The sequence below is a fragment of the Sorex araneus genome, chromosome 4 (genome assembly GCF_027595985.1).
Source record: "Sorex araneus isolate mSorAra2 chromosome 4, mSorAra2.pri, whole genome shotgun sequence".
Lineage (NCBI taxonomy): Eukaryota > Metazoa > Chordata > Mammalia > Eulipotyphla > Soricidae > Sorex > Sorex araneus.
The window spans coordinates 184555238-184567921 of NC_073305.1; the positions used below are offsets into that span (position 1 = coordinate 184555238).

At 59.7% G+C, this 12684-nt stretch overlaps 1 protein-coding gene across 4 annotated transcripts in view; it reads left to right on the top strand.

The window, feature by feature from the left end:
- Positions 1-12684, top strand: part of SYNJ2 (synaptojanin 2) — an 81105-nt gene that overhangs the window by 13590 nt on the left and 54831 nt on the right. For all 4 annotated transcript variants that reach the window (XM_055134900.1, XM_055134902.1, XM_055134901.1 and 1 more), the window contains exon 2: positions 8742-8828. In XM_055134900.1, the coding sequence (XP_054990875.1) occupies positions 8742-8828 (87 nt within the window). The remainder of the gene's footprint in view (positions 1-8741; positions 8829-12684) is intronic.

The following is a 12684-nucleotide window of genomic DNA, read 5'->3' on the forward strand; positions in this document are numbered from 1 at the left end:
TGGCTGCCAGGGGTACACACCTCACTGAGGCCCCCTCTCTGCTCCCCGCCCGGCGCCAGCTGGGCTCTGCTGGACGGGGGGGGGGGGGGGGAGTTGGGTGGGGGGGCAGGGCAGAGGCTTCCCCTCCAGGAGGCCAGTTCATGGCTGAGGGGAAGGGACCGACGCTTCTGTCTCCGGCGCAAGGACAGATGCAGTGAGTGGGCGGCAGGTAGAGGCTGGGGGCGGCGGCCCACGTGCTGCTTGGAATAACCTGATCCAATCCCACCCGCTGCTGGCAGGGAGCAGCCTGGCCCGTCTCCCTCGCGGGCGCCAGGGTCCCCTGCAGCCCTCCCAGCAGTTCTGCTCACTCTGGGGTTGTGGTTTCTGCGCTTCAGGGAAGCCCCCGGCTTCTCCCCTGCAGAGCCAAGAGGGCTGCGACTGTTTGGGAGTGACTGGGCCGCCCGGAGAGCCTGGGGAAGAGAGTCACCGAAGTGCCATCACAGCTGGGGGTCTGCCTCCAGGGGGAGACCTTCCTGCTCACTCCCCGCCCTTGGGGTGCTTCCGGGACCCCCGGGACGACAACCGGGCTGTGGTCCGGGGAGTCAGGTCAGCTCTGCTGGGGATCAAGCTCACAGGTGCTGAGCCACTCAGCCACCCAGCCCCCAGCGTTCTGGTCCAGATGTGCCCCACAAAGAGGCATGTCCGAGCCTGGCATCCCCCGTTCATAGTGGAGCTCATTTGGAAATCGGGTCCCACGCACAAACTTAGCTGAGAGGAGGCCACACAGGAACAGCGTGTCTCTTGTGTGATATTCGGGATGTCCTGATACGAGGGAGAGAAACTCATGGCAGGGAGAGTCCCCTTGGTATTTGTGTTCTAGCCTTGATATCTGTGGTCTAGCCTGGATACTGTGTCTAGCTTAGGTATCTGTGGGCTAGCCTGGGTATTTGTGGTCTAGCCTAGGTATCTGTGGTCTAACCTGAGTATCAGTGGTCTAGCCTGGGTACTGTGGTCTAGCCTAGATATCTGTGGTCTAGCCTAGGTATCTGTGGTCTAGCCTAGGTATCTGTGGTATAACTTGGGTCATCACTGTCATCCCGTTGCTCATCGATTTGAGTGGGAACCAGTAACGTCTCCATTGTGAGACTTGTTGTTACTGCTTTTGGCATATCAAATACACCACAGGTAGCTTGCCAGGCTCTGCCATGGGGGCAAGATACTCTTAGTAGCTTGCCAGGCTCTTCGAGAGGGACTGAGGAATTGAACCCAGGTTGGCCACATGCAAGGCAAACGCCCTACCCACTGTGCTATCGCTCCAGCCCCATAACTTGGGTACTGTGGTATAATCTGAGTTTTTATGGTTTAACCTGGGTACTTGTGATCTAGCCTGGGTCTCTGTGCTCTAACCAGGGGTCACAGGGGCATAGATGGGAGGGAGTGGAAAGGCCACCAGAAGGCAGAAGGAGGTGGGAGACCCCCAGGTAGAATCCTGGGACCCAGAGACAGGATGGCATACAAAACACCTGGGTTGCTTATTCTTTGCAATTTGGGTGGGAAATAGTCTCTTCCTCAGGGTGGCTGAGGTTGTAAGGCTGGGGGAAGACAGCGCTTTTGGGGAGTTGGGATCTGGCCTGGATACTGTGGTCTAACCTGGGTGTCTGTGGTCTAACCTGGGTACTGTGGTCTAACCTGGGTATCTGTGGTCTAGCCTGATGCTGGGAGTCGCACCCTATAGGCATGAATGTGGGGGTGGAAATTGTGGCAGCAGTGAAAGGTTTCTGAACTTGCAGCGACCAGAACAGCATCCAGACCCTCCTGGTGATGAATCCAATGCGTGTCCAATGGCGCTTGCCCAACATCAATTCTTGGGTGCAAAGGGATCACAAGAAGAGGGAGTGGAGGGGACCCTGGGCTAGGATTGGGGGCAGGCCCTTCAGGAGTGCTGTGTGCTTTCTTGCTTTCCCAAGGCTGGTGTCTGCTGTCTCTACCGTGACTGTACTCTCTGCTGTGACTGTCTCTGCTGTGACTGCACTATCTGCTGTGACTGTCTCTGCTGTGACTGCACTGTCTGCTGTGACTGTCTCTGCTGTGACTGTCTCTGATGTGATTATACTATCTGCTGTGACTGTCTCTGTTGTGACTGTCTCTGCTGTGACTGCACTATCTGCTGTGACTGTCTCTGCTGTGACTGCACTGTCTGCTGTGACTGTCTCTGCTGTGACTGCACTATCTGCTGTGACTGTCTCTGCTGTGATTGTCTCTGCTGTGACTGTCTCTGTTGTGACTGTCTCTGCTGTGACTGCACTACCTGCTGTGACTGTCTCTGCTGTGACTGCACTATCTGCTGTGACTGTCTCTGCTGTGACTGCACTATCTGCTGTGACTGTCTCTGCTGTGATTGTCTCTGCTGTGACTGTCTCTGTTGTGACTGTCTCTGCTGTGACTGCACTACCTGCTGTGAGTGTCTCTGCTATGATTGTCTTTGCTGTGACTGTCTCTGCTGTGACTGCACTATCTGCTGTGAGTGTCTCTGCTGTGACTGTCTCTGCTATGACTGTCTCTGCTGTGACTGCTCTATCTGCTGTGACTGTCTCTACTGTGAGTGTCTCTGCTGTGACTGCACTCTCTGCTGTGACTGTCTCTGCTGTGACTGTCTCTGCTGTGACTGCACTATCTGCTGTGAGTGTCTCTGTTGTGAGTGTCTCTGCTGTGAGTGTCTCTGCTGTGACTGCACTATCTGCTGTGAGTGTCTCTGCTGTGACTGTCTCTGCTGTGACTGTCTGCTGTGACGTTCTCTGCTGTGACTGTCTCTGCTGTGACTGTCTCTGCTGTGACTGTCTCTGCTCTGACTGTCTCTGCTGTGACTGTCTCTGCTGTGACTGCACTACCTGCTGTGAGTGTCTCTGCTATGATTGTCTTTGCTGTGACTGTCTCTGCTGTGACTGCACTATCTGCTGTGAGTGTCTCTGCTGTGAGTGTCTCTGCTATGACTGTCTCTGCTGTGACTGCTCTATCTGCTGTGACTGTCTCTGCTGTGAGTGTCTCTGCTGTGACTGTCTCTGCTGTGACTGCACTATCTGCTGTGAGTGTCTCTGCTGTGAGTGTCTCTGCTGTGAGTGTCTCTGCTGTGACTGTCTCTGCTGTGACTGTCTGCTGTGACTGCACTATCTGCTGTGAGTGTCTCTGCTGTGAGTGTCTCTGCTGTGACTGTCTGCTGTGACGTTCTCTGCTGTGACTGTCTTTGCTGTGACTGTCTCTGCTCTGACTGTCTCTGCTGTGACTGTCTCTGCTGTGACTGCACTACCTGCTGTGAGTGTCTCTGCTATGATTGTCTTTGCTGTGACTGTCTCTGCTGTGACTGCACTATCTGCTGTGAGTGTCTCTGCTGTGAGTGTCTCTGCTATGACTGTCTCTGCTGTGACTGCTCTATCTGCTGTGACTGTCTCTGCTGTGAGTGTCTCTGCTGTGACTGTCTCTGCTGTGAGTGTCTCTGTTGTGAGTGTCTCTGCTGTGAGTGTCTCTGCTGTGACTGTCTCTGCTGTGACTGTCTGCTGTGACTGCACTATCTGCTGTGAGTGTCTCTGCTGTGAGTGTCTCTGCTGTGACTGTCTGCTGTGACGTTCTCTGCTGTGACTGTCTCTGCTGTGACGTTCTCTGCTGTGACTGCACTACCTGCTGTGACTGTCTCTGCTGTGACTGTCTCTGCTCTGACTGTCTCTGCTGTGACTGCACTGTCTGCTGTGACTGTCTCTGCTGTGACTGTCTCTGATATGATTATATTATCTGCTGTGACTGCTCTATCTGCTGTGACTGTCTCTGTTGTGACTGTCTCTGCTGTGACTGCACTATCTGCTGTGACTGTCTCTGCTGTGACTGCACTATCTGCTGTGAGTGTCTCTGCTGTGACTGTCTCTGCTATGACTGTCTCTGCTGTGACTGCTCTATCTGCTGTGACTGTCTCTGCTGTGAGTGTCTCTGCTGTGACTGTCTCTGCTGTGACTGCTCTATCTGCTGTGACTGTCTCTGCTGTGAGTGTCTCTGCTGTGACTGTCTCTGTTGTGACTGTCTCTGCTGTGACTGCACTATCTGCTGTGACTGTCTCTGCTGTGAGTGTCTCTGCTGTGACTGCACTCTCTGCTGTGACTGTCTCTGCTGTGACTGTCTCTGCTGTGAGTGTCTCTGCTGTGACTGTCTCTGCTGTGACTGTCTGCTGTGACTGCACTATCTGCTGTGAGTGTCTCTGCTGTGACTGTCTGCTGTGACGTTCTCTGCTGTGACTGTCTCTGCTGTGACTGTCTCTGCTCTGACTGTCTCTGCTGTGACTGTCTCTGCTCTGACTGTCTCTGCTGTGACTGCACTGTCTGCTGTGACTGTCTCTGCTGTGACTGCACTGTCTGCTGTGACTGTCTCTGCTGTGACTGCACTATCTGCTGTGACTCTACTGACTACCCAACTGCCGCCACGCTCCAGGCTGCTTTCTGGACTTCGTGGCTGAGCCTCACGCATGATTGAAGTCCCAGGGAACCCAGATAATGCAGAACTTTGTGACCTTGGACTCTGGCTGGACTCAAGGGGACCTGGAAGCAGAGATCCTCTGCCTGCTATCCCCAGTCTCCAGTGACCCAGGATCACACCCACGAGCCACACCCTGCACACCCTGCCACACCCTGCCTCCTCACTGGCCACCCTCCAGGTCTCAAGGGCTGCTCCTCCCACACTGGAGTCTAAAATGAGGCCCCATAGCCATGCCACCCGACTTGGGGCGCCCCAAAGGGAGGCGGGTGAGAGCCCTGCCCGCCCCTAGGGATCTAGCCCCGGCAGCTGAGCTCCACTACCTATCCGCCCCCACGCTCCAGATCACTTTCTGGACCGCGCAGCCGCGCAACACATTATAAGACACTTCCTACCCTTTTTCCATAGTTACCACACCATATTTGATGCAGTTAGGACTATATATATATATGTGTGTGTATACACACACACACACACACACACACACACACACACACATACACACATACACACACACATACCTCTCAGAGAGCCCGGCAAGCTACTGAGAGTATCCCGCCCGCATGGGCAGAGCCTGGCAAGCTACCCATGGCATATTTGATATACCAAAAACAGGAACGATAGGTCTCATTCCCCTGACCCTGAAAGAGCCTTCAATTGCCTCCAATCATTGGGAAAGACGAGTAAGGAGAGGCTGCTAAAATCTCAGGGCTGGGAGGAATAGAGACGTTATTGGTGCCCACTCAAGTAAATCAATGAACAACGGGATGACAGTGATACAGTGATACAGCTGTGACTGTACTGTCTGCTGTGACTGTCTCTGCTCTGACTGTCTGTGACCACACTCTCCACTGTGGCTGTACCAACATTGGCTACAGTGTCTGCTGTGACTAGACTGGACTATCTGTGGTGACTGTGGTATCCACGGTGACTGGACTATGCAACTGATTGTCTATCTCTGGTGACTGGTGTTCTCTGTGACTGTACTACCTTGGTGACGCTACTGTCCACCATGACAGTTCTATCTCTGGTGAGGGTACTATCTCTGGTGACTGTGGTGTTCTCTGTGACTGTACTATCTCTGGTGACTGGGGACTTAGCTTTCCCAGGCGGGGCCGGGAAGGTGCCCCCAGGAGTCAGCAGACCAGGGGCACTTCTGTCTGCCCAGCAACTCCCCTTCCTCTGTGGTTAGTGCTTTGGGGGTCACCTAGATTGTCTCAGAGGTGAGCCCGGCCCGGGCTCCTTGCTTTATGGTAAACAGATGTAACCGGGCGTCAGCTCCGGGCTTCTGTTCACCGCCCGAAGGCTCTGGGAATCACCCACCGTGAGGTGGGGCACTGCCAGCTGCGTGTGGGTCCCCACGGGACGCCAGGTGTGGACCTGTCCTGCTGCAGGGGACGGTCACTGCAGGCCTGATTCGGGGGTCCCCGAGACTGTCTCCATCTCTTGTTCTTCCTCTGGGTGTTGGCAGGTCCCCGTCTGAACCCCCAGTTCCTGTGACGTGTCCGCATGGGAAGGGCCTGAGGTGGGGGTGGGTGTCCTGTCTGGGGCCCGCAGCGGGGCCGGAGGGAGGGGGCAGTGAGCTGAGAGTTGGGGTGGGGGACTGGCTGGGGGCAGCTAGGCACGCGGGCACTCCCACACCTCCTGGAGGTCTCCACGGACCCTTCATCCACCCCGGGGGCCTTCATCCACCCATCAAGTGTCCCCGTGTTACTGCGAGTCCAGCTCAGGCCTCTGCTGTGTGCTGACAGCCCCCAGTGTTTCTTAAAGGGACCCCGAGAGCCCAGTTCCAAAGGGGCCCCTATCTTCGTGCCGACTCAGCCCACAGCACTCGGGGCTTGGGCCACTTCCGGCAGCCCCAAACCTCATTACGCATCTTCCCATCAGCCTTCCCCATAATTATCTGTCGCTTACTCTGCAGCCCTCCGCCCCCCCCCGCCCCCCGCCACAAAAGAGAAACAGTGGAAACAAGTCCCCACGTTATCATTAGCGGGAAGGCCGTCGGTTAAGCCGGCCCGTAGCCTTCTGGTGTCCGAGTGCTCTGGGCTGGGGTGAGAGCCGTGGGTTCCGGCCTCTCGGAAATAACCGTCATCAAGTGATGATCTGGCAGACCCCAGCCACCGCCACTCCCCATGTGGCCCCGTGACTGCCGAGCACAGAGCCAGGAGTAAGCCCTGAACACCACCAGAGTGCGCCAGACAGCCCACCCCCTCAAGTCTGCGTTTTGGAGATTTTAATCCCCACCCCCCAATCCTGAGTCACCTGGGTTAAGACCCCTGGGCTAGCCGGATTGGCTGAGGCTGAGACCCCTTGGCAGGCCCGGGCGGGGGCGGGGGCGGGGGGGCCCTGCCAGGCTCTGCTCTCCCTGCCCCCTGCCCTTTGCAGTGATCCTGGCTCGCACACCGGGGCGGCAGATCACACGCAGCAGCTGGTGACTGTGTGTAACGGCACTGGCCATGTGGGGCAGTGCTGGGGGCCACACTCGAGGCAGCACCCAGCCCTGTCCCGGTCCCGGGTTTCGATCCAGTAGGTGCTTAGCGTGTTGGTTCTGCAGCCTCCTGCCCATGGGCCTTTGCCTTCAGACCAGAGACGGAAAAGGGGTGTCCTCAGCCCTCTGGGGGGTGGCCAGCCCCTGGCCCCCGCTCGCTCACACCCCGTCCCTGTCTAGTCTGTGTCCCTGGCTCTCTGCCCTGCCTCTGGAACATTCCGAAGGCCTCATCTCCGGGCAGGGGGCTCCCTGTGCAGCTCCGAGCCAGCCCAGGAGAATGCACGCCCTCGCACCCCTGCTCCTGTGAGACCCCTCGGTGGGGCTCTCCCCAGGACCAGGCTCCAAGCAGGGATTCTTCACTCCGGAGCGGGCAGCACCGTGCGGCTGCGCTTCCTCAGGTCAGCGCTAAACCTGAGCCTTTCCTTGCGCCGGGAGCGGAAGAGCAGGCACCGTCTGCTGCCGGGGGATGGTGCACATGCCAGCAATTAGCTTTTGTCCCCGTCACTAATGTGAAATGGGGATCAGCCTCGGGTCCCCAGGGCGTGTCTGCCCAGTGCCGGGCCAGCACCGACATCCCAGCACAGTTGAGCTGATGAAACATCCAGAATGTTCTCAGTAGATGCCCGGGTTTGAGCCGCTCCGAGCCTGAAGCCAGAGAGACGGTGCAGGGGTTCAGGCTTGCCCTACACGGTACCCCAGCCCTCAGGGGTGGCCCCTGAGCATGGCGGGGGCGGGGGGTGGCCCCACCTCCCTCCACACCCCAGTCCCCATAATAGTTGTCAGCCCAGTCCCCTGTGGTCCTGTTTCCGTTTCCGGCTGGGACTTAGGGGAGCGCTTTGCTTGGTCTAGGTTTCAGGGCCACACCTGGCGACGCTCAGGGCTTCGTGCTGGCTCTGTGCTCAGGAGTCCCTCCTGGTGGGGCTAGGGGGAGCATGTGGGGCGCCGGGGTTGGAACCCAGGCCTGCTGCATGCAAGGCCAGCGCCCTCCCCACTGTGCTGTCACCCTGGGCCCGAGACTTGGGGGGCTTGTGAGGCCGTAGCTCACACATGGTGCCGTTCCCCAGCTGCTTGATGGAGACAGTGCCAGCACCGTGGCATGCCACACCCCAGTACCCCCTGGCTGCACACCTGTCCTTCTGGTCTCCTTTTAGGGCTTATCTGTCGCCCCTGAGAGAAAGTGCGTGCCCCGGGCCCCCTTCTTGAATCTTGCCTTTGCGAGTCCCACGAACGGATCTCGAGAGGCTCCGTGGGGGCTGCCAGTCCTGGGGGGCGGGGCCTGTGCCCGGGGCAGCCTGGTTCTGAGCCTGAGGGACCCGCCCCCTTACACGTGGGGCTCCCTGTGCCCCAGGCGGGCCTGGGGTTGCTGAGTGCGGCTTGCTGTGAGGGTCATGGCCCAGGGGCATGGGGGTGGGGCCTCCTGCTGCCCCCTGGGGTGTGTGCAGGTGGGGGTGGGGGCGATCCCAGGAAGAAGCTTTTACTTTGGGGGGCTGGAGACAAAAGCAGATGCTCACTAGAGGTGTCGCGGGCTCATGAGCCGGAGCCAGCCCTCACCCCCGGCAGGCCCGGGGACGCCCCTCTGCCTCCCGGCTACCCCGAGAACAAGCCTCCCGTGGGCAGCCCAACCCGCTCGGGATTCGCTGCTCCTGGAGCGAAGCCTCGTGTCTGCGTGTCTGCGTGTCTGGGCGAGTGGGCGGGAGCCCGGGAGCTGCAGGGAAGGAGCCGCGGAGAGGCGCCCCGAGACTCACTGTGCCTCTCCCCCCAGCCCCCGAGGAGAAGGACGTGATCAGGGGCCAGTATGAGAAGCTCGCCGACGCCTACGGCTGCCTGGGGGAGCTCAGGCTGAGGGCCGGTAAGTAGGGGGCATGGGGGCCGTGTGAGGGCGGGGGTCCCTGCGGGGGGCACCCCCGGGCATGTGGAGCCTGCACCACTGGGCTTCCTCTGTCCTCTCTGTGGGCCCCGCAGGAGGGGCCGGGTGAGAGTGGGAGGGGGACAAGTCTCACCACCCCCCCACCCCGGGCAGACGCTCTTACAGGGCCTGCTGTGGGGACCCCAGGAGCTGCTTTCCTGGGGGGCTGGAGTGCGGGGTGCCGGCTGGCTGTGGGGGAGGGAGGGCTGTGGGAGGGGGCACGGGCAGGGGGACCCTGAGCCCGCCTGTCTACTCCCCTGGGGGGGTGGGGCGGGGTGCGGGGCCCTCTCCCGCCCCCACCTTCTCTCTGCACCATCCACACGGCTGTTGGCGTGACTGTGGGAGCCCCAGGACCCCACGTCCAGCCCTCCGGGCTGCGTCTCCCCCCGGGTCACTTCCCTGCACTGGCTGGGCACAGCCTGGGCCTGAGGGTGCCCAGTGCAGGCTGGGCTGGCCTGGCCCGACCAGGTGTGTCTCTGTGCGGGCAGGGTCTGTCTCTCCGTCTCTCTCCCTGCCTCTGTCTCTCTGTCTCTGTCTTGATCTCTCCCTCCCTGCCTTCCTCTTTTTCCCTCTTTCGTCCTGTCTCTTTCCTCCTCCCTCTCCTCCTCTCTGTCTCCGTCTCTTCCTCCTCTCTCTCCTCCTCCCTCCCTCTCCCTCTCCTCCTCCCTCTCTCCCCTGCGCAGTGAAGGATGGGGACAGTGACAGGATCGCAGAAAGATCAGGGCACGGGCCGGGTCCCTGCTGTTTCCCAGTGCCACATCCCATGCATGTGTGTGTGCATGTGTGTGCCTGTGTGTATGCACACATGTGTGCGTGTGTGTGCGCGCGCATATGTGTATGTGTGTGCATGTTTGTGCGTGTGCATGCGTGTGTGCATGCGCGCATGTGTGTGTGCTGGGGGTGGTGTCCGAGGAGGCACTGTGGCTCCCAGCTGGCCCTCGGCGGGGACGGGACATCTTGTCACTGTCGGAAGCCTGAGGCTGCTCCCACCTGCTCCCTCCACCAGCGCATCCTTGGCCCGCTCAGGGCTGCCCCCTGGCGCCCAGCACTGTCCCTGCAGGAGGGACCCTCGGGCCAGGGGGAGGGGCAGGTATCAGAGGGGACCACAGAGAGCTGCGGAGGAGGGGACCCAGCCAGGACCCCTGAGGGCCCCACAGCCAGTGCCCAGCCCCACTCACCCCTACCCACCCCACAGCCAGGGCCCGGCTCCTCTCACCCCTTCCCATGCCACAGCCAGCACTGGTCACACCCCTTCCTACCCCACGGCCAGTGCCCAGCTCCACTCACCCCTTCCCACAACACAGCCTGTGTCTGCCCCCTCGGCCTCCCCCCCACACACAGCCCTTCTCTCCTCACAGCCAGTGCCCTGCGCCCCCGCACACCCCTTCCTGCCCAGAGCCAGCCCTGGCACCCACCCCCATGGCTTCCTCCCTGAAGGCATTTCCTGCTCCACGGCCTCTTCTCTGCAGCCCGCGGAGCCTCCTGCCCCCGCCTGGACCGTTTCCTGCCCAGCCAGCACCCCCTCTGCCCCTCTGCCCCTCCCGCCTCCCTGGCGGCCAGTGGGCTCGGCCACGCCCCGGGGCTGCCGCTGCACACCCCCAGACCTCCCTCGGCATGCGGGAGCTTGAATCACGGAATGTGCGGGTTCTCGGCATTTTCCACAGCGTTTCAGCAGGGGCCGCGGTCTGTCTCCGGAAGAGGAAGGCTGGCGGCTTGGGGTTGACTTTCCCAAGTTCCCGTGAAGCATATGTCAGGTTCGCTGCGGCTGGGTTTTCTCTCACCGAGTGCTGCCGGATGCCAGCCCCAACAAAACCATGTTTCCCTTCCCTCCCTTCCCCTTCCTCCCTCCTCCCCTCGTCCTTCCTCCCGCCCTCCTCCTCCCGGTCCTCCTCCCCTGCCTCATCTGCCCAGACTTCCCAGGAGGCTTCCCAGAGCCGAGCGTGGAGCCTTCAGCCTTCTGGGACTCGGAGAACGCGGTGTCCTCTAGCAGAGTCTTTTAGGGGGGTCTCCCCAGAGGGGCCTCACCCAGCAGCTCTCAGCCAACGGGGTTCACTCATCGTAGGTGTCCCAGCTCAGGGCCACCCCCAGGCATGCTCAGGGACCTGCCGTGACCAGGGAGTGAGCCCGGGTGGCTGCCGCTGACAAGTGCCTTGACCCCGGCGCCATCCCCCAGCCCCAAGTCTTGGTGAGAGGTGAGACAGAAGGTCTGTCTGCGGCAGGCGACCGGCCCTCTGGCCTCCGGCGCTCGGGGCAGCCCTGCCGTGGAGTGTTTGCAGGCACCACTGCCCGCGGGGGTCCGTGTGCTCCCAGGGTGCCCTGCTGTCTGCTCCTCGGCCCGCTCCGCCAGGACAGCAGGAGCTTCTGAGCTCTGAGCTGGGTAGCTGCAGGGCCCCCCGCCGGGGAGAGACAAAGGCCCACACTCAGTGGAACAAGCGACACCGTGGGTTTCATGCCAGCGCCGAGGCTGAGCCGGGGGCCAGTGCAGGCCACACTCAGGCAGGCTCACACCCCAGCCGGGAGGGAATGGCAGGTGACATGTGACAAGTGATAGAGTACAGGCATGTCAGGGTGATTGAGTGCTCAGATTTGGTGAGCGCAGGAACACAGGTCAGGCTTGATGGTGGGGATGAGCAAAGCCCAGGACAGGAGCAAGACCTTCCTTCCCAGGAGCCAGACTGACCCTCACAGAAGTCAGACCAACCCTCCCAGGAGACAGACCGACCCTCCCAGGAGTCAGACCGACCCTCACAGGAGTCAGACCAACCCTCACAGGAGTCAGACCTTCCCTCCCAGGAGCCAGACCAACCCTCACAGGAGTCAGACCAACCCTCCCAGGAGCCAGACCTTCCCTCACAGGAGTCAGACCGACCCTCATGGAAACCAGATTTCCCCCCAGATGAGTCCAGACCCTGTAAGTTGGGGGCAGGATTCAGGCTTCCCTGACCTCCTCGTGTAGTGCAGCCACACTCTTGTGGTGGTGGTCGTGGGGGGGATGTCTGGCTCAGGCTCATAGTGGGAAACCCTGGCATTGCTCAGTCCCTCACTTGCACATCAGCTGAGAGCTCCCTGAGTGCAGGACAGATACAGCCCCGGCCCGAGGTCAATGCGCCACTAGCCCTGCTTAAAGGCGCCATGGGCACAGGTGACTGTGGCCACCTTTGCCGCTCACTGAGCCTGTGCTGCCCCCAAGAGGCAGGTGTGGAGGCTGCCCCTTTGCAGGGAGAGAGTTTTGGAGTCGATATCAAGGCATGGGAAGTGTGTGTGTGTGTGTGTGTGTGTGTGTGTGTGTGTGTGTGTGTGTGTGTGTGTGTGTGTGTGTGTAGAGGCTGTGGGTAAGGGGGAATACCTAAGATGCAATGGACCAGTTTCCTTTTCCAAGTGTGCAGTTCAGTGGCATCACCTTATTGTGTGACTGTCACCACCTCTGTCTCCAGAACCTTCTCATCTTCCCCAATGGGAACTCTGTGCCTGATAAGCAATATGGATCGAGCTGGTTCACTCCCTTGTTCCCCCAGTTTGTTCAGGCTAAGACAGGTGGTCTAGACTGGTTGCCGCCGCCGGCCCTCTAGATGGGGGGCATGTATGTACACTTAACTACATGTGTGTGAATATGTGTACATGTGTACATGCATGCCTGTGCCTATGATCGTATCTACATGCATATGACTATATGCATATGTATCAGCATATTCTACACAATACACTCATAACTATATGTTTGAGTGTGTGCACAGTGTTTATATGTGTGTACATGTGCATGACTATATACATGTGTGTGGGTATATGTATATGGTGTCTG